The 22,704-nt window shown below is 33.8% G+C and overlaps 1 protein-coding gene across 4 annotated transcripts in view; it reads left to right on the top strand.

Moving 5' to 3' along the window:
• Positions 1–22,704, top strand: part of SMAD4 (SMAD family member 4) — a 63,985-nt gene that overhangs the window by 5,435 nt on the left and 35,846 nt on the right. For 2 of the 4 annotated variants that reach the window (XR_012472224.1, XM_074205288.1), the window contains exons 2-8: positions 11,258–11,645; positions 12,268–12,442; positions 12,782–12,811; positions 16,639–16,851; positions 20,210–20,329; positions 20,423–20,539; positions 21,309–21,359. Coding sequence is in view for 3 of the 4 variants with exons in the window: in XM_074205288.1 (XP_074061389.1) it covers positions 11,397–11,645; positions 12,268–12,442; positions 12,782–12,811; positions 16,639–16,851; positions 20,210–20,329; positions 20,423–20,539; positions 21,309–21,359 (955 nt within the window). In the remaining variant the exon portion in view is untranslated. Of the gene's footprint in view, positions 1–7,502; positions 10,779–11,257; positions 11,646–12,267; positions 12,443–12,781; positions 12,812–16,638; positions 16,852–20,209; positions 20,330–20,422; positions 20,540–21,308; positions 21,360–22,704 lie in introns of those variants that run through there. The other 2 variants (XM_074205290.1, XM_074205289.1) reach the window with 2 other exon arrangements.

The following is a 22,704-nucleotide window of genomic DNA, read 5'->3' as shown; positions in this document are numbered from 1 at the left end:
TGGTAGAGTGTTAAAGACATAGGAACAAAAGTAAAAAGTAGTTTCTGCTAGAAAGGAAAAAAAATCCATAAAAAGAAGGCACTCTTAAGAATTAAATAAGTTTTACTCCTTCAAGGTACATTTAAGAATCCTGTTATAATATAGTACAATAGTTAATTCATAATGTTGATCCTGAGCAATTAAGAAAAGGGATATATCTATATGTATATATATAAATGTATTTTAATGATTTACATAAAATGATTAAAATTGTATATTTAAAATGCTATGTGTATTTAGTTATGGATGACAAACATTTGCATATCTATTTCATGAAATCACTGAGGATATCAACAAAAGCATTAGACATATCCCTAACCTTAAGGGATTTCTAATTAGCTGGGGAGATAGGACACATCCAAAAAAAAAAGTAAAAATCAATGGCACATAGTAATACTTAATAAATGTTTGTTGTTTTTTTAATGTTAAAGAATAAGTTCCAATTAATAGAATAAATTCCACAAGGAATAATAAATAGAATAAATTTCCACAAGGAAGAACAATCCAATTTTGCTTCTGATTACAATTCTTTTTTCTAAGCTAATTTTTTTTAAGGCAATAGGTTTAAGTGATTTACCCAAGATCACATAGCTAGGTTAACTATTAAATGTTTGAGACCCGATTTGAACTCTAGTCCTCCTTACTCCAGGGCTGATGCTGTATCCACTTCACCACTTCTAAACTAATTCTTGAGGACATGTGGAATTACTTATATCCTAGGCTTCTTAGCACTGAAATATTGGAAACAGAACTCATCTACCCCCCCGCCCCAAGACCTTCCTTCCCTATATCTTTTCCCTTTTACTGTTGAGGGTACCACCTTGCCATTTCAGTTACCCGGTCTGCAAGAGCAGCTAAGTGGTGTAATGAATAGAGCATTGGCCTTGGAGTCAGGAGGCCAGGAGATTGAATCAGCCTCAGACACTTCACATTACAGTGACATTGGGCAAGTCACTTAATCCTGATTGTCTTGAATCTAGGGCTAGCTCCAGTTTTTCTGTTTCGTATCTGACCACTGAACCCAAAAGGTTCTGAAAAAAGAGAGAGTGATGACTTAACATAGCTACCCTCATCTAATTCATGTGCTTGTTATTGCTATACCATGGTGGTCTTTGAGAATGAAGGGCAAACATTAATTTTTCCTCTTATTTTTCAATCTATTTCCATAACTTGTCATTTATTTCTTCTACCTTAACAACGTCTCTCAAAAATGTCCCCTCTCCTGTCATGGAGTCACTATTCTGGCCTTGGAGTCAGGAAGATGGAAGTTCAAATCCAGCCTCAGACACTTGATGCTTACTAATAACTCTGACTTTGGGCAAGTCACCCATGATTGCCTCAAATCCAGGGCCATCTCCATTTGTCTTGATTAATATCTGGCCACAGGACCCAGATGACTCTGGAGGAGAAAGTGAGGTTGGTGACTTAGCACAACACCTCTTCACTTAAATCCCAAACCTGTGCTGCTGTCACCTCCCTGATGTCATGGTCTTTGAAAATGAAAGACAGACATTATTATTATTATTCTGATTTAGATAATTATCACCCCCAATCTAGACTATTGAAATAGCCTTCCAGTTAGTTTCTTTGCCTTATGTCTCTCCCAACTCCTATCCATATTCCACACATTTGCTGAAGTGATTTACCTAAATTGTAGGTTTGACCATGTCTCCCTGTCCTCACCTCCCCTTCTAGAAATTCCTTCTTCTGATTTCCTAGAATTGAAATATTTTGTTTGTCATTTAAAGATTTTCACAACCTAGCTTCTTTTAACTTGCCAGCATTTCACTGTCCTATACACTCTACATTTCTGGCCTACTTGTTGATACTCAAAAAATTCTCTTTTCTCTACCTTTCCTGTATACCATGCCCAATATATTCTCTTTCTTCACCTTCACCTCTTAGAATCCTTGACTTCCTTTAAGTCTTAGCTAAAGGACCATCTTTTGCAGAAGTCCTCTCTTGGTCCCCTCAGTAACTAGAACCGTTCCCTCTTAAGTTATTTTTCATCTATTCTATGTGTATCTTGAAAGTGCCTGTTTATTTTGTTGATTGTAATAATTGTTTTTTTTTCCTAGCATAAACTTTTTGAGGGCAGTGACTATTTTTGCAACTATGCCTGACATAACAAGTGTAATGACTGTTAAGGTGATTTTACCTTTTTTCAAAAAAGATGTATTTTTGCTTTGACACATCACTCCCCAAAGAACCTCTCTCACCCCACTGTGCACTTAGTAGACAGTGTTGGACTTGGTATAGGGAAAACTTGGTTTCACTCCTATTTCTGACATATTGGGCTTAATATCTCAAACTTGGGTTCCTCATCTATCAAAACAAAACACCTTCCTCTCATGGTTGTTGGCAACATTCAAATGAGTTAATATATAAAAAGCACTTTGCAAATCCTAAATGATACAGAAATGCTGTTATTATTTCTTTATCTGCTCAGTGTTGTGAATGTCAAATGATACATTGGAAACCAATTTGCAAATTTAAAAAATGCTACTAAATCTTAGTTACAACATCTTTCTCTAAATTATTTTGGTAAAAATATTGCCACTGGTGGTCTTATAACTTTAGTAATTTTACATTTACATAATGTTTACTCCTTCTTAGTAGAAAGAAAAGAATTGTGTTTTAATCTGGGTCATCTAGAATCAACATTGTCCAATGTTATGTTTGACTTGAATGCTCATGTTTTTTTATCTTAATTTGTATTGCTAAGTCAGTAAGCATTTATTAAGCATCTATCATGTGCCAAGAATTATTCTAGACCTTGGGGTTAAAAAGATGAAAATGAAACATTTCTTGCCCTCTCTTAAGTGTTTACTTTTTATTAGGAGAAACAAAATGTAAACACAAATACAAGGTAATTCTTTCAGTTCTTAGCACAGTTTCTGGCATATAGTAGGTTCTTAATATTTATTGATTAAGTGATTTATAAGAGATTTAGACCCCTTGAAAGGATTTAGCATAGGATATAGTTCTTGAACTGAGTTTTGCCAGAAGCTTGGGATCCTTAGAAGTGGAGAAGAGGATATTCATTCCAGGGATGGGAGGTAGCCTGTGCAAAGGTGTAGAAATGGAAGTTGAAGTTTTGCATGCAAGCAATGGTAGGGAAATCAGTTTATTTGGACCATATAGTTGTTGTTGGGGAGGGAGAGAGAGGAATATATAGTAAGGTAGGTTGTGAACAGATTGTGAAGGGCTGTAAATGCAAAACAGGAGTTTGCATTTGATATTAGAGGTAATAGGGAGCTACTGGGAAATTTTTCAGCAGGTGAATGACAAAATCAGACTTGTGCCTTAGGAAAATTACTTGTTGGTAGTCATATGATAGATTGGAGAGGGGAAGATGAGGAAGGGAAATCAATTAATACACTTTTAAACAGTAGTATAAATGAGAAGTGACTGTGGGCCTGAAAAGACAACAGAAATGGAATAGTAGAATGTAATTCGGAGGAATAACAATGATGACCTTTAAAGTTAAGCATGATACAATTTAGAATTCACTAATTTCATTTTGAGTATTGAGTTGGAAGCCAAATTGCAATAGTTTTAGAACAAGACATACTAAGGAGAGGAAGTAGGGGGCAGCTAGTGAGGATGATTTTTTCTAGGAGTTTGGCTATGAAAGGGAAGAGGGATACATTATTAGTGATGTGTGAAACACTTTTACATTTGTTGATTGTAGTTCTTTATTTGAAAATTTTTTATATAGTTTACCACTGAATAATTGAAGTACAACTCTTAGACTTTTCACATTGTATCAATTTCCCATATATATTTTTATATCTGATTAGAGATATTTGCAAATGTTTTTTCTCCAATTGTAATTATATTTAACATAGAGTAGTTAAAGTTCCATTTTGTCTTTTATAATTTCCTCTATTCTTTGGTTTTGAATTTTTCTCCCACCTATAATTAAAAAAAGATGAAATTAAACATTCTACTCCTTATTCCTCAGTGTCTTTAAAATGTATGACATAAAGAATTCAGACATAAAATATATTTATTTTCTCTCTCTCCTTTAAGCCTTAAGCTCTTGGAGAATTATCTATGAATATGGACTAAATATAAAAAGAAACAATTCAAAAGTTAATATTACTTTATAATTATTGGCATTGCTATGGGAGTCTTCAGTAATGAAAGAATCATATAGAGTTAAAATTTGAAAGGATCTTAGAAGTCATTAATCCAATCTGTTCGCAAAGGAGGAAATTGGAGTGCTTTGTTGGCCTTGTTTCCTCCTACCAGTGTTAGGCTTTTATTAATTAATTTATTTATTTATTGGAATTTTGCAAGGCAATGGGGTTAAGTGGCTTGCCCAAGGCCACACAGCTAGGTAATCATTAAGTGTCTGAGGCCGGATTTGAACTTAGGTACTCCTGACTCCAGGGCCAGTGCTCTATCCACCATGCCACCTAGCCTCCCCTAGTGTTAGGCTTTTTAGGGTAAGGATTGTCTTGAATTTCCACAAAATTCAGATTGTACCATATATGATATAGTGACTCGTTCTTAAAATGTTGATATTGTACTTTTTTTTTTTAATGTATGTCCTTCATTATAGGGAATAAAGTATTTAGAATCAAGCTGTTATTTTTTTCTTTTTGGTCTGAATCTGAGATTTCATTGATTAAACTCTTAGTAAGGACATTTTGCCCCAACCATGTTGGGAGTTAAGCTTATTTGCCTCAGTTCTCATAGATATTATTTAGAGATGGAACTTGAACTCATATTTTGCTGTTAGGTGTATTTCAACATTATTAATATAAAATAAAATTAAAAGACATGAGCCATGGCTCAGGTAAAGTATAGTTTAGAAGTTCTCTTCAGAGTGATCAAAGGAATTGGCTTAAGGGTTTTCATTAAATATCCAAAGGAAAGATTTATCTCTTGGGGCAGTTCATCACCTCTTGCAGACCTTAAACTAATCATAGTCAGACCATTGTTCAAATATTTAGTTGTTGTTTTAATTGCCAACATTTGTTGTGTATGATGCAGGGGCATGTGAAGACTATGAAAAATTTGATTGGATTCTCCAAATTAAATCTATGTGTATTTTGACTTTATTTTTTTTTAGATTTTTTTTTCAAGGCAGTGGGGTTAAGTGGCTTGCCCAAGGCCACATGGCTAGGTAATTATTAAGTGTCTGAGGCCGGATTTGAACTCAGGTACTCCTGACTCCAGGGCTGGTACTCTATTCACTGTGCCACCTAGCCGCCCCAATATTTTGACTTTAATTTGAATGTGGTGCAGTGGAAGATGGCAAAATTCTTTAATATATGTTGTTTAGCTTTAAAATATAAAAAAAGTTGCCAAAGACCTGTCAGTTACTCTGAAATTTTATCCTTTTATATTATGTTTTTTCCAAGAAGAAATATGAGAGTAATTGAGAGTGGAGCATCTAGTGATAAAAAAAAATGAAATAAGCTATGTCTTAAAGAAATAAGAAATGATAAACTGTGTTTGTAGCCATCATTTTGGAACATGTTGTCTATGTACAGTCAAATCATGTGGCAAAGGTCAGAGTATTAATATGCACTCATTTAAAAAAAGGATAAAAAGAAGTCACTGTAGAGTCCAGCACAAACCCGGTTAAACAAGCTTTTGAAGGCTAAAGTTTAGATTGGAAATGGATAAAGAGGAATAGATCAGCTCTTCCACCATTCCTTTTTTTTTTTTTTTTTTTTTTTTGGTTTTTGCAAGGCAAACAGGGTTAAGTGGCTTGCCCAAGGCCACACAGCTAGGTAATTATTAAGTGTCTGAGGATGGATTTGAACCCAGGTATTCCTGACTCCAGGACCAGTGCTTTATCCACTACACCACCTAGCCACCCCTCTTCCACCATTCCTAAAAGAACTTTATGCAAAACAATTGCATAGATTCTGGGAAGCTTCTTTAGCCAAAAAATGTTTAATATTCTTGCTAAAGCAAATAGCTAAGGATGATGATTTAGAACACATCCTTTTCTTGATGCTTTTTGTTTTACTTGAATCATGTATTTCCCATTCTCTATAGAAAAAAAGAAATAAGTCACAATGGATATTTAACCTAGATGTAAAGGGAGATAGAAGAAATTTAGAAGAACCTGGTGCATGTTATGTATCAGACTATGAATAGGAGAACAATTATGAATAAACAAGAGATAGCATTGTGAAGTATAAGATGATTTTGATTACATTAAATTAAAAAAATTTTGTACAAATCAAGTCAGGGTAACCATCCAAGAATAGAAGGAAAATAGAAAATTGAGAGAAGATTTTTATAGGCTTTCTCAGATAACAATCTCATATCATGTAAAGAACTTTGTCAGTCATTCTCCAGTTGGTAAGTGGTCAAAGGATATGAACAGAAAATTTTTTTTATTGAAGAAGTAAAAACTTTATACTCATGAAAAAATGTTTTAAATCCCAATTGATTTGATTAATGTAAATTAAAATAACTTGAGATGTCATCTTGCAGTTTTCAGATTGATAAATGATAGAAAGGGAAAGGGACAAATGTTGGTAGGAATGTGGAAAAATCAGGACACTGTACTATTGGTGGAACTGTGAACTGATCCAATTAGTTTGGAGAGGAATCTGGAATTATGCTCAAAGGGTGATAAAACTGTGTACACTTTGACCCAGCAATACCACTTTTAGGTCTGTTTCATTATGATTAGGGATAAAGGAAGAGGACTTAAATGTTCTGAAATATTATGGCAGCTCACCTTGTGGTGGCAGAGAATTGGAAATTAAGGGAATATCAGACAATTGGAGAATGACTAAACAAGGATTGTAATGGAATACTCTGCTTTAAGAAATGATGAGCTGGTTGGTTTTAGAAAAATATGAAAAGACTTGCTTGAAATAAAAAAGAGTGAAATAACCAGAACCAGAGAGAATGTTGTATACAGAATAGCAATATTGTTCTAAGAATAATTTTGAACAATTTGTTTTGAGTATTATACTCATATCAACTGCAAAGGACTTATGAAGGAAGATGCTCCACCTACAGAAAATGAACTGACAAATATATATAGTATGTCTTTTTCTATGTGTACATGTATACACATGTACATATGTGCATGCATATTTTCATCTAATGGCTTTCTCGAGGGTATAAGGGGAGAGAGGGTGGGAAAAGTACACAGCAGAGAACAAAAGAAAACACAGAAGGAAGCACAGAAAAACTGAGTAGCCTTGAAAATGATGTGTAGTATTTATTCCATAATTTTCAAAAAAGTAACCTGTAATATTAAAATTCATTGTTTTCAGTTGAGCCCTCTGTATTGTGCTTTTGTACATGGAAATTTTGTTTTTTATATTTAAGTTCAAAATGAATTAAAAAATTTTTAAAAAAGAGTTAAGAGGGGGCGGTTAGGTGGCGTAGTGGATAAAGCACCGGCCCTGGAGTCAGGAGTACCTGGGTTCAAATCTGGTCTCAGACACTTAATAATTACCTAGCTGTGTGGCCTTGGGCAAGCCACTTAACCCCGTTTACCTTGCAAAAATCTAAAAAAAAAAAAAAAAAGTTAAGAGTAGCCAGTAGATAATCATACCTGATGCAGTATTACATATTCAAAGCTTTCCCACCACTCCCATGAAAAAAGGGCAATACATATATCCTCATCTTTAGTATAATAACTTTGTTGGTCTTTATTCCTCAAGTGTCCTCACCACTCTAGTCCGTCTGCCTCTCAGCTGTTAAAGTTATCTTCTGATAGCATTGGTCTGGACATTTCATATCTCTTTGCAGTAAACTCCAGTATCTCCCACCCTTACCTCCAGAATCAAAGATAAAATCCTCTGCTATTTGAAGCTCTGCATAACCTGTCCCCCTCCAGTCTTCTTATTTAATACCACCACATGTGAACCTCCTCCCCCCAATGTATTCCTTGATCCAGTGTCACATTGAATAAGATGTTTTACCTTCCAGCTGAGATTTTCACTGACTGTCCTCCCTGCCAAGAATTCTCTCCTTCCTCATCTGTGTTTCCTGATTTCTTTCAAGTCTGAGCTAAAATCTTTCTGTTTCCAAGAAGTTTTATTTCCTCCTTAATGGTGGTACCTCCTCCCCTCTGTTGATTCCCCCCCACCCCAGTTTATCCCAAGTAGCTCTTATTTTATTTGGTTGTTTGCATATTGTTTCCCCCTGTTTAATGGTTTAATTGCCCTTTTTCCTTTGGAAAGGTGTAGAATTTAAGAATGTGGAATATTGCGTATGTTAGCAGGTACACAATATCTGTTGGCTATGCTTAACTCTTTTTCTTTAGGGGATGTGAAATATGTAAAAAAAATTTATGGAACCAATACTGATCTTTTTTCTCTCTTTGTATCTCTGGCATACTGTAGGCACTTCATAACCATAATTTGGTTGATTGTTTTTCAGGGCCAGTGTTTGTATTTATTTTATTTATACAGTTTTTGGATAAACTCCATTTCTAAACACTATGGAAGGCTGTAAAATTTGGATTACATGACCACTAAATGCAATGAATATCTTATCTCATAGAATGGTTTTTTAAAAAAGTATGGCTTTATTTTAGAGAAAACTGGATGGTGTAGTTGATTAGAGTGCTGGACTTAGAGCTAGGAAGACCTGAGATCAAATTCAACCTCTTAGTAGCTGGACAAATCTGCCCCAATTTCTTTATCTGTAAAATAGAGATGCTTATGACAGCAACTTCCCAGGGTTATTTTGATAAAACAAGGTAGTACTTCTAAAGTGTTTTTGCAAAACTTAAAACACAATATAAATTCTAGCCATTAATAAGGGAGTAGTCATAGAACTTGACATGAGATCGCTAACTTCTAAGACGTTTTAAGTGCCATAATAACTGAAATCAGTATGGTAAATTCTGTAATAGAACCAATGCCAACATTTTCCAGGGACCTTTTCCATCAGAACAATAGAACCACCATGTTTGGATACAGTGTTTCAGGTATAGAAGTGGTTATGTGACTGAAGTGGAAATCTTAGCTCTTAGGAAGGTAAAGCTGCCAAATGAGTACTATGGATGTACACCCTAAAAAGCATATCAAGAGGAAGATTTTTGAAGATGAAGGGGGAAGATCATGACTGCTTCTTTACTAAAAAGTTTTGAAATGCTATCAAGAAGATATTAACAAATAGCAACTGATATTTTGCTTTCCATCTATATGCCTGCTTTCTTGACTCTGTAAAATCTTATATGAGCCATCCATCCATTGAAGCCATTGTCACTAAAGACATGAGACAAAGACTGGGAAAGTTGCTATTTCTTAGCAGAGCATATCTTTTTTTTTAAAATTTAAGGCAATGGGGTTAAGTGACTTGCCCAAGGTCACACACCTAGGCAATTATTAAGTGTCTGAGGCAGGATTTGAATCAGGTATTCCTGACTCGGGCTCAGTGCTCTATCCACTGCACCACCTAGCTGCCCCTAGATCATATCTTTATGGTGACACAGCTGATAGATATAGTTTCCATTGGATTTCCTTATTGATCTTTAGAAAGTATTTGGCTCAGAGTAAAATGTTGCTTTAAAGGCTTTGCTCAGACAGGATATCTCTTGTGTCACAATTTTAAGTGTGTCCATAGTGGATGTTTCTATGGATGGTACTTTGTTCCACTAAGGATTGACATTTGGACAAAATGTTAAAGTGTATTCACCAAATGTATTTGGCTAATGTCTTGGGAACATGTCTTATACAAATTCCAAACAAAGGATAATGATGCACTTCAATTGTTATTCTTCACAGATGATATCTTTACAATTTCTTGGAGCTTTGGAACATGACTCTTAAGAAATTTGTAATGATGTAAAAGATTTGTGCTAGATGTATGTCTCATTATATAAATCAATATTTCTATATATGTCTGTTTGGGAGAAGTACTAGATATGAGTAATGATTTAGGCCCAGAATTATGTAAGAGGTGAGGCTAATTGGCTAATGGAAAAATTGAAAATATCGCACAATGAATGTATTACAAGCCATTTGAAAAACTTCCTTTTTAAAAAAAATTTTTATTTAAGGCAGTGGGATTAAATGATTTGCCCAAGGTCACAAAGCTAGGCAATTATTAAGTGACTGAGATTGGATTTGAACTCAGGTCCTCCTGACTCCAGGGCTGGTGCTCTATACACTGTGCCACCTAGTTGCCCCCGAAAAGCTATTTCTTGACACCACTATTCTTCAGGGGATGTATAGCTTCAAGTTAAAGTTTATAGCCATCTCAGGAGAACTGAAATTACGAACAGTATGTCAGCCTTCCTTTTGTCATCAAAGTATTATGTGCTCTAGTTTTTTGTAAGTGAAGTTTTGATGAATTTGGCATTTTTTTCCTTTGAAATGTTTATTTTATTTGTAGTATTTTTTTTTAGAGAGGAAGAAAATCAGAACAACTGATCAAGAAGGCATGGATTAGGGTTATCCTCTCATATCTCTTAATTTGAATCCTGCTGAATCTTTATAGTTTTATTACATTTATTTTTAATTTTCTGGTAGGTAGGTATCCTTTCCATTTATGATGTTGTAGTTACTATGGATACTGCTTTCTTGTCTCTGCATCAATTTGTATAGGTCTCTCCATGCTTCTTCTTTCTAGCACAGTAATAAATCCATAACATTTAGGTACCTCATTTGTTTGACCATTTCCCAATTGATGAGTATCTACTTTGTTTCCAGCTCTTTGCTAACAAGTGCTGCTGTAAATATTTTGGAATTTGGAGTCTTTCTTCTTATCGATGACTTCCTTGATAAACCCAATAAGTGAGTCTTTAGTTCAAAGGGTATTGAATGGTTGATTATAAGGAATGTGTTTAAATCCAGCTCTTCAAATTATTAACCTTATTTTTAATGACTTTGAAATGACTGAATTTAATCTTTGTCTTTGAGTTTTATTATTTTTTATGAGCTCAAGTTTATCCAACCCCTGCAAAAGACAAATTGAATAACATAGTAAATACCCTTAAGTAGTAACAACTTGAAAATATTCTTTTACGTTTTTAAACATATTAATTTTAAAAGCAATAGGACATTAGAATTATAGTCTAGTGGTCTTTGTCTTGAAATTTTATAAAATTCCTTAAATATCTAAACAAACATCCCCAATTCTGTAAGAACTGAATGGAGTTGAACTTGAACTTTATGAGGTCAAGTTTTGTGCTTCTTCATCATTACCATATACTTGGTTAAAAATAAACAAAAAAAGAGGCTAATCTCTCTTGTTCTCTCATATTTTTCCCTAGGTTATCCAGTTTGCCACATGTCTGTAACTGTTTCACCTGTGGGCAGCATTAGGATTTGTTCCTTGCTGCCTGAACACTATCAAAATTGCTCTAGGAAATTTGGACTTATTTGATTAAAAAAAAACCCCAACGGTAACAAATGGACAATATGTCTATTACTAACACACCCACAAGTAATGATGCCTGTCTGAGCATTGTTCATAGTTTGATGTGCCATAGACAAGGTGGAGAAAGTGAAACATTTGCAAAAAGAGCAATTGAAAGTTTGGTAAAAAAGCTGAAGGAGAAGAAGGATGAATTGGATTCTTTAATAACAGCTATAACTACAAATGGCGCCCATCCCAGCAAATGTGTCACAATACAGAGGACATTGGATGGCAGACTTCAGGTTAGTCTAATGCAACAACCCAGTCTGCAGTCTGACATATCTTTTAGAATGACTGATTTTCTATTTTTTGTTATTATTTGGTTTTCTTTCTAAGATTTATTTGTTGGTATCAAATAAATGTTTTGGTTCTCCCACTTCAAATACTATCTACTGAAAAACAAAAGTAACAATATATTCGAAGAAGATACTTAAAATACTTTTAATTAAACTGGATTTTGACATCTTAAAAAGCAACTTATTTTTCTTTATTGTGTGTCTTATTATCTTAGAATGTTAGTTAAAAATATGACATGCATCTAATAACATTTACCTGTGTTGAAAAATCCTCTTTAACATATAGACTAAGAAATTTAATATTGAGTTTCTTTCATGGTCTTAGATGTTATTAGAAATAGTTTATTTCATGAGATAATAAAACTAATGTTTTTGTTTCATGGTCTTGTGGTTACCAATCAGATTTTATAATTATACTGTCATGGTCAGTCTTTTAAATCTAAAATTTCTTTAGAAGCATCACGGAATCCATTATCTAATTGAATTTATACTTCAGTACTTTATACAGTTTTCAGAATTTACATTTTTAATATACATTTTTAAATTGTCTTACTTTAAAACTTCCTAGGTGGCTGGTCGGAAAGGTTTCCCTCATGTGATATATGCTCGTCTCTGGAGGTGGCCTGATCTTCACAAAAATGAACTTAAACATGTGAAATACTGTCAGTACGCTTTTGACCTAAAATGTGATAGTGTCTGTGTGAATCCATATCATTATGAAAGAGTTGTATCACCTGGCATTGGTAAGTAGACTGATCCTTTCTAATGCAATTATTTATCAAAAGATTTAAGAATATAGTACTTTTTAATTAAGTTAATGATTATAGGGTTACAACTGTCTCAATTGTGAATCATAAAATAGTTCTTATGTAATGTTTAGCTACTTAAAATGAGTCCATGTTATTTAAAATTTTTAAAACGTTTTCAAAACAAGTTTCTTTACTGTATTTATAGTTAAATGTGTTCTAGTATTGTAATACATGATTATGACGTTTTCAAATTTATTGCTTGGGTCCTTGGTAATAATATCTTTCCCTCCTTTTTTTTTCTCCTCTACTGTCCCCTCCCCTTTTCAAATTAAGATCTCTCAGGATTGACACTGCAAAGTTCTGGTAAGCTGTTTTTAATAATTTTCTCTCTTTTGTGCATTTTTTCCCTCCTAGTTTGACATTAGTTTGTTTGGTTAATAATATCAAATCGGTTGTGTGTGGGGGAAGGGTTGAACTAATTAAAACTAGCTATTTGTTATTTGAATTTGAATTTTTATTCAATATTTATTCAATTATCCATATAAAGTTATAACACCTAAAACATTCTGGCAAAAGAAAGCACATAGCTGTGATTAGGCAAGGCACTGAACGTTAATGAATTTAAAGGTATATCACAATACTATGTTTGGAAAAACTCACAATTAGTAGTTTTAAGGGAGAATAACCAGTTTTCCAGGAAAAATCATTTAGAATATGTGTTCTGGGGCGACTAGGTGACGCAGTGGATAAAGCACTGACCCTGGAGTCAGGAGTACCTGAGTTAAAATCTGGCCATAGACATGTAATTGCTTAGCTGTATGACCTTGGGCAAGCCACTTAACCCCATTTGCCTTGCAAAAACCTAAAAAACACAAAAACCAAAAAACCCCACAAAAGAATATTGTGTTCTTAGAAATATCTACCATACTGATGGTCCTGGCTTCTGTTTTCCTTAATAGCAGGTAATATTTTCATCATCATATTTGATTTAAAATTTTAATTATAATCAAATATTTTATTAAGTATCCCATTTAGGAAAAACTAGTGTTAGGAAAGCTAGTATTAATCAAGCACAAAATTATTTGAGTTGACTATAATTACTGTTTTTAATGACTGCTATTTTTTTTAGTTTCTTAAAAAAAAGTTTAGAAATAATTTATAGTCAGGGAATTCTAGAGCCACATGGAACAAGTTCCAGAGACGATTGTTAAACTTTTAGTATGAACATTTTGCATCTATAAAATCCACAAATCAGGATTTGATTTATTGTTTAGTTGTCTAGTCTTTTTATTTTATTTATTTATTTATTTTTTTTGCAAGGCAAATGGGGTTAAGTGGCTTGCCCAAGGCCACACAGCTAGGTAATTACTAAGTGTCTGAGACCAGATTTGAACCCAGGTACTCCTGACTCCAGGGCTGGTGCTTTATCCACTTCGCCACCTAGCCGCCCCAGTTGTCTAGTCTTAAGAAAATGGTAATAATGTAGATTAAACTTAAATATGTGTATCCTGGGCATTTTTTTCTTTTTTTAGAGAAAGGGTTGTTAAATCTTTACCAGCACACAGGTAGGAAAATTCAAAGATGAATGGCTCTTTTTTCTTCTAGGGTTGTAGAATGAATTACTGAGTCATTGTTATGATTGAGAAGTGAGTTTTGTTTTAAGAACTGAAGTTTAGGTTGCTTTTAAATATGTTGCTAATGATATTGCGGACTAGTTAAGTTTATACAAATAAACTTCTCTATCCATGAACATTATGCTTCTTACCTCAGAAATATTCATGTCCCACGTATTGTGAGTAGCTGCTTTTTAATTCATTTATGTTACAAATGTGTTTTGTTATTCTAGGAAAGATTGAGCAAGTATGGCTAATTCAGAACTGTATGTGTCATTGTGGAGTCTCAGCTTTATCCCTTGTAAAATGGAAAGGATCTAGAGTTGGAATCAGAAGTGGTTTAAAAACCTGCCTGCCACTTAAAAGCTGTGTATTGTTTTCTTTCTCTGAGCCTCTACTTCCTTATTACCAAATGATATAATAATGTATACTATGAGGTGCAGTAGATAGAGTACTGAGTTCAAAACTGGCCTCAGGTACTTGACACTAGCTGTGACCTTTAGCAAGTCACTTAACCCTGATTGCCTTGAGCTCAAGGCCATCTCCACTCGTCCCGATTCATATCTGGCTACTGAACCCAGATAATTCTGGAGGAGAAAGTGAGGTTGATGATTCAGCACAGCACCTTCTCACTCAAATCCAATTCATTTGGGTGGCATGGTCTTTTTTGAGAATGAAGGATAAACGTCATCATTAATAATGTGTATTAATTTCCCTCATAGTATTGTTGTGGGAAGAGAAAAAATTTTTTTTGTGATGTATAAAGTGAGTGATTATTATTTGAGGGAGGATTTGTATATTTGATTTCTGTAGTGTAGGGAGATCTGGAAGTTTCTTCTACTTTTGCTAGAAGGCAATTTATAATTTATGAGTTGCTTGAGGCATTGAATTTAAGTAACTTGACTGTGGTTTCATAACTAGACTTGAATCCAGTCTTACTAATTCCTGGGTTCACTACAAGTGAACCTGACTATCAGTCTGCCTCTAAACATATTATCTTTATTTTTTTTTTTAAAATCCTTCCATCTCCTCACAGGGAGATTTATTTATTCACCAGGAGCCAATAATTTACCATGTCATTCATTGCAGATGACAGTGCAGGGTTTTAATACCTCTGAGGTTATATGCCTTAGTTTTTATATCTACTTCCTACCCACCATCATGGTGTATGTGATGATAGTGAGTGGAAGGCCGTAGATATCACTCACCATTCTATATTTTTCATTCGTGGAACAGGAAGCTTTTGGTCATCTTACAAGTTATTCATAGTATATTGTACTTTGCCTCCCTCTAGTGTTGGTCCTCTAAATGTTGCCTTCTATGTCTCCCTTCCTCACAGAATACATAAATTTAAAGACCATTCCATTTTTAGCTTCTTATTGAGATTTCATTGGGTGACTTGCTTCAGCAGTACTATCTAGCTGAATCACTAGTGCCTATATGTTTTAATTTCCCTAAGTAATAATTACAATTATTCAAGAGAAAATCTAATGAAGACATTCAGATCTGAAATGCTCTGCTATCTCAGTTTTGTTAACCAAAAAAAGTTCATTCTACGCTTCTCTTAGAAAGTTATGACAGTGCAACAATGGCCACATCTTTTCTTCTACAGTATTAAGTCATCTAGACTTGCTGCCCTTCAAAGTATCCTTTGATCTCTTGTGTGATCTTTTCCTTGATATAATGTGTATTGGACACGTTTAGACAACCAACAGATCAAGCCTTGATTTATAGCATTTCCCAGATGTAAATGCTCCCATTGAAAATTTTAACATTGGCTCAATGGTTGACCTGGCTCTAGAACACCCCTACAGTAATGTTAGGTTAAAAAAAAATTACCCATCTGTAACTTTGACATAAGACATGTCAGTTGTTAACATTACCTATCTTCTCCAGTAAGTAATAAAGCAAATTATGTTATAACTATACTTTTATCTTCCTGGATGTGGCTTGAAAAATTGGACTTTATGGCTAGGAAAAATATTTTCTTAAATTTTGGTTTGTGTCATTATAACAATTAAACATTATTTTTTCTTATGGTGGCAGTTGCAAGTTAATTAAATTTTGATTTTCTTTTGTTGCTATGTAATCTTTTTTTTATTTAGTTTTTTTTTTTTTGGCAAGGCAATGGGGTTAAGTGGCTTGCCCAAGGCCACACAGCTAGGTAATGATGAAGTGTCTGAGGTCAGATTTGAACTCAGGTACTCCTGATTCCAGGGCTGGTGCTTTATCCACTATGCCACCTAGCCACCCCGTTGTTGCTATGTAATCTGAAAGTTGCCTTAATGGTATTTATCATTGTGGTGCTAGCTCAACAGCTTGCAGTGTCATACCTTGGAGTAATAAGAAGCTTCTGGGTATCCCACAGATCAAGCACATAAGTCTATGCATTGGTGATACCTGATGCCTTCCCAAAAGAAATAAGTAAAAGTAAATAAGTAATCTTCCCTGAGTTTAAGATAGTTTCTAATTGGGATTAGGATTTTCATCATAGGGATTTAATAGGGCTTCTTATGCTTTTTAAAACTGTTTATTTTATTTTGATAGGATTTTAAATTTGTTTAACTTTTAATACAGCTCCATCAAGTATGTTGGTGAAAGACGAATATACTCATGACTTTGAGGGGCAGCCATCATTGTCCACAGAAGGGCATTCAATTCAGACCATACAGCATCCACCAAGTAACCGTGCATCTTCAGAGACTTACTCCAACCCAGTCATGTTAGCTCCATCTGAGTCTAACACTACCAGCACCACTAACTTTCCCAACATTCCTGTGGCTTCCACAAGTGAGTGGTACATAAAATGTGAACTCAGCAATTAAAAATCATGTAAATTAGACTGCTTTTATGTAATCATATTTTTTCATGTGAGGTTCAAGAAGTTAAGATTAAAATACTGCCATGCTATCCTTAAGATAAGTACTTGCTCACCTAACATGTTCAGTAGTATATGGTTGATCCTGCAAAATAAATTAAAATTTGTGATATAACCAAAGATATTTATAAATATTAGAACTATATGAGGTTCAAATATTGAATTATAGTTTTGTCATAATTACTGTTAATGTATATAATACTATTATTATTTGGGAAAGTTATGAATACTCAGTGATGTGTATTAAGAGGGATCTTAGCTCTCCCTAAAATCTTACATGAGAAAAATCTGGATGATTATGACAGATTGTGAACTATAGGTACCACCTCTCTAAGGCAATATTCCAGTGAATTTGAGTGTAAAAGCATAATTCCCTCTATGTATAATTCTATACTTTTTCCAATTCTATCTTAAGAATGGAAAATGAAAAATGATGGTGAAATTTACCAGAACTAACCTGTTACTAAGGGTATGACACAGCAATTTAAATTATGTATAGTATCACTGCTCTGTATCACTACTGGTTGTATGCCAGTAGTGGTTTGTTGCTGGATGTGTCCCTTTGTTAGAGGCCATCATCTTGTCAGGAGAATAATTTCTCTCTTAGCGGCAGTTTACCCATTCAGGAGAAAAAGTTTTTTTTTAAAAAAATGATCTTTAGAATTAATATCATGCTAAAATGCTGTAGTTGTTAGTTTTCAGGTAATTTTGAATTTGCTTCCTTCATTAGCAAGACTACCAATTCATTTTTATAGTGGGGTTGCTATATAGAAAAGGAAAAAAGTAGCACTAAAAGTTTTAAAAACATTGTGTAGCATCCCTTCTCCATTTACACACCTGATCTACCTAATTTAGAATCTGCAAGTTGAATTTGCACTTAATTGTTGCCAGTTAACTAGCATTTATTAAGCCCCTACTGCTTACTAGGCACTGAACTAAGATTAGGGGATACAAGAAAGGCAAAAAACAGTCCTTACTTTCCAGGAGATAGATCACTGAAGTAACTTTATAGTTACTAGAACATAAAAAAGTCTTTTATGGAGCAATTTGGTCCATGTTGTGGACTTTAAAAAATGCAGTATGTGAGAAATAGTTGCCTTTGCTGAAATATTCTTTTTTTTTAAATAGTTTTTTTTTCTCCTGAAACCACTTGCTTCATAATTGAATTGTTGACTATATTAAGAAAAAAATTCTAGGAATTATAGCACCTAAGGAATAAAGAAAATGTTCATGTGGATCTTAAAACATTTGTAAGTAAATAAGAAAAAAAAGAAGGGCTACAAAGCTAATTATCTCTTTCATATGCCTAACAATAACATTGTAAAATTGCAGCATCCAGACAACAAGCAGTGGAGAAAATTTTACTAATTATTACAATTTTTAAAGCATTTTAATGCCTTCTAAATATCAAGTGAACAGTTAATGTCATTATTTTTATGTATTCTTTCTTTCCAGTGGGAATAGTTGAAGAAGTGAGCTTTGGGAAGGGAACAAAGTAGCTTTTTTGCCTAGTTGGATATAAAAATTTCACACTGATTTTTATCTTTTGTTCAGACTGTTAAATTGTTTCTTTGCTTGAAGAAAAGCTACTGATATTATTTCATTTTATAGGAAGAATATTTTCCTCTTTGTACCTTGTGAATTTAATCACTTGAGATTGAAGGAATGTGGTTTATGGCATGGGGAGGGAGATTGTCTTGAGTTTTGATACTTTGAACAATAAGGTCTTTCATTCCCTCCATCTGCACAGAACCCTTGATTTAGTTCTAGAGGATGTGGAAATTATAAAGATTAAGGTGCTACTGAAATGTGAATAGTTTTTTTTATTTAAGTTTTAAGTCCTTTTTTGTTTATGTTTCAAAATCAGTCTCCTTTTTTAAACCTTTAATAAACTAGGTAGTAAATTTCATTGTAAAAAAGGAAACCCTTAGGTTAATCAACTGTATTTTGCTGGGGAGGATGTCCTGTGGGTATAGGGCATTCTTTTCTTCTTTTTAGGGAGAGAGTTACCTTACCACTGATGAGTTCTTTTGGTGGTAGGGAAAGGGAAATTCTTAGTGGAAGTTCTTATTACAACTTTCATCATCTTAATCAAAATATTTAAAATGAGGTCTTTTAGGCTAGGAAAAAATCTATACTGGAAGTGACTAATTTTCGGAAAATTGACATCAAAAAAGTTCAATTATCTTTTTAGTATTGGACTGCTTTAAGCCCAGAAAAACAGTAAAATTCCTTAAAAAAAAGGATGAAATGAAGAGATGCCCCCCCCCCCCCCGTTTTGAATTCACACATCGGTCCTTAAAATAATCTGGTATAGTCAAAGTTAGTAGTATAGTTAAGCAGCAATTGCTTTTAGCCAGCCCTTGGTAGGAGAGTAAGCTATGATTCATAATCTTGATCTCTTTTGTTTCTATCTTTCCTTATCCTCCCATTAGAAATAGTTCCTTTCTTTATCTCTCCAAAACCTTGCTACAGCTCCTTAGTAGCTCTTAAGTTCACTGACTCCAACAAGCTTAGCTTCTTCCCTATAGCTCAACTTCTTCTCCCACTTACTCCTAGTTTCTATTCTACAACTTTAGTGCTAACCCCAAACTATGCCATTACCATTAATCTAGTTCCAGCAGAATATTTAATCCTCCTAATATTCTCTCATAGTTTACCCAACCACTCTGAAACAGAAAGCAAAATCAGAATTTTAGAAGAGTTAACTTGTCAGTTTTCAAAGTGGAAAATTGGCAACTCAGTACATAGTTTCCTTGGTCCTGGGACTTTGGAGTTCTATTCAGAAGAGTCCTGAGGAAACTGGAACAGATGGCCAGGTGTGGATCAAGGAGCAAGCTGGCGAGCTTCTAGAGGGGTTATCAGAATGGATCAGGTACGCTGGATGACAGAGGGACTGGGAGGATTTTTATGGCATTTGGACTATAGTAAATAGTTTTTTTTATTTTAAAGCATTCTGAATAAATAGGCCACCGTAAGTTATTCCAAATGTTATATAATGTCAAACTATTTTTTATCCTACTTCAGATATAAGTAATTGTTTTACTTATGAATTATTTCAGATTTTTTTTCGTTTATTAAATAACCAAAGCAATTGATTTCTAGGGGTTCCCCCCTATTTTTATAAATGGTGATTATCAGTAGAACTTTTTTATCCTGAAAGAATAGATAAATTATGGTATTTAAAAAACAGATCTTTTATCCAATATAGAAAATCAGTGATACATCTTATTTTTTATATTGTAAATATATAAATTGTTGTTTCTCCAGGTCAGCCTACCAGTATATTGACAGGCAGCCATAGTGAAGGACTTTTGCAGATAGCTTCAGGACCTCAGCCAGGACAGCAGCAGAATGGATTTACTCCGCAGCCAGCTACTTATCATCATAGTATGTACATGGATGTTACTGTTCTTTAAAACTCTCAAATTCTTGAGCAAATAGGTAGTGTCTAAATTAATCCATTTGGATCTTAATTTTTAGACAGTACTACCACCTGGACTGGAAGTAGAACTGCAGCATATACGCCTAATATACCTCACCACCAAAATGGTCATCTTCAGCATCATCCGCCTATGCCACCCCATCCTGGACATTACTGTAAGCTGCTTTGGGGATTTTGTTTGTTTGTTTTGATACAGGATGTTTTCTTAAGTGTTATTTTTCAATAATGGAATTTTTTTTAAATGGCTAAAACATCTATAATTTTGTTTTGCCAAATACCTTTTGACATGTCTTTTGTAAGCTTTGCTAATTTTTAATAGTTCAAAATTCATGTCCTGTATCAACACTTACATATTATTTACACTGTATTTATTTCCATTCATTTTCTTGTTTTGTTAATGGTCTTTGTCTTTTTCACATTATATATAGGTTATGTATTACAAACTAGATTGTAAGGTCCTGGAGTGAAAGGAGCTAACTAAGCCTCTATGTTTGCCTCACTAGTCATCAGAACTCTTCAGATGAGGACTAGGACTGTGCCTAGCACAGATTTGATTGAGAAGCACATTTCTAGGAAAGCCCTCAACCAAGTATCAGTGAGACCTGAGGGGATAATTAGGATTGATCTAAAAAGAATGTGAATATGTAAAAGCTTTGGCAGCTGATCTTTTATTTTTCTCCAAACTTATATTTAGAACTGACAGATTATTTGGATTATTCTTTATAAATAGTCATTAGAGGAATATAAGGGATCAAAATTCAAATATCTTAAAATATTTACTAAATAAAACAAATTCAGTTCTTGGAAATATTCATTAGCTTGGAGGTACTCTGTAGAAATGAGTTGTACACAAGGGAAGGAATATTCAAAATTTTAGACTATAGGGAAATTAATGGTGTGGGAATTTTGTTATTGTTTCTCTAGGGCCAGTTCACAATGAGATTGCATTCCAACCTCCCATTTCTAATCACCCTGGTAAGTATATTTCCTAATATATTTAGTTATTTTTATTTACTTTAAGTAGGCCTCAAATATATAATTAATAAACTCACAGAAAAATAAGAAATTTTGCCCATCTACTTTCTATTAATGGTTATATTTTTTTTAACCTTATGGTAAAGGAATGTTTTTCAGATTGCCTTCTTTTAATTCAAAAGACTAGAGAAGCATTGGTTTCTATGAAATAACTGAAATGAGTAGATGTTGGTGACAAGTTAAACATGGGTGAAGTTCACAGTAGTAGAAAAGCATCTTTCAGAGTAGAATAGACTGACTGTAGTTTAAGAACAAAGAAAGATTTTGAAGTAGTTACTGAAAAGCAAAGAAATGAGGTTATGTTTCTGGCTTGAATATTCAAGAAATTTATTTAATTAGAATTTTATCTTGTTTTAAGTTTTTTGGGGTTTTTTTTGCACTTCTGTCATTTTTCAGTAATATTTTTCCCATCCCAGAGGTCATCCCTTATTATAATAAAGGGAGTTAAGCAAAACCAGCCCTTTCAACATCTAATCATTTGCAAAATTGGACACTTTTGTTGAGAAAAAGGGAGGTACTTTTCATCATCTGTTATCTGATTCAATATTGTTAACTAGAACTTGTCACTAAGATGTAAATGTTCCCTTTTGAAGAGGTGGGCATTTTTAAGCACATATTTTGAGTGGTGCAAATCCAGTACAGGAATTTATTGTACAACATCCCTAATTCAACCTCTATGTCAAGATTTCCACTTCAGCTAAACTCTCAGTTCCCTGAGACAGTCAACTTATCTATCTGCACTCTAGCCATTGTAGTCCACCAGATTATTTCCTCATCTGTTGGTTCCTTCTCTACTACATATAAACATTCCCAGAACTCCCTTATCTTTAGGAAAAACTCTGCTTAACACTTCTGTCACCTCAAACTATCACCTCATATCACTCCTCTCTTGCAAACCAAATTCCTTTAAAAACAAAACAAAATGCCACCCATGCTAGTTGTCTTCACTTCTTCATTTCTCTCATTTTTAAACTGTTTATATTCTGATTTGGACCCGTTTAGGAGTGTTGCTAAATTTTTTTTGGTTACATTTTACTTTCTGAACTGATTTCCTTCCCTCCTTGGCCCTGTAGAGAAGACCTCCATTCATATTTCTATTTATCAGTTCTTTCTCTGGAGGTGAACAAAATCTTTCTTCATAGGTACTTTGTAGTTGATTTGAGTATTTGTAATACTCAAAATAACTTACTTGTTTACAGTTATTCTTTGAACAACATTGCTGTTATTTTATACAGCATTCTTTTGGTTCTGCTCATTTCACTCTTCATTATTTCTTGTCTTTCCA

The sequence above is a fragment of the Macrotis lagotis genome, chromosome X (assembly GCF_037893015.1).
Source record: "Macrotis lagotis isolate mMagLag1 chromosome X, bilby.v1.9.chrom.fasta, whole genome shotgun sequence".
Lineage (NCBI taxonomy): Eukaryota > Metazoa > Chordata > Mammalia > Peramelemorphia > Peramelidae > Macrotis > Macrotis lagotis.
The sequence above is the reverse complement of the archived record's forward strand: the minus strand, read 5'-3'. Positions and strand labels throughout refer to the sequence as shown.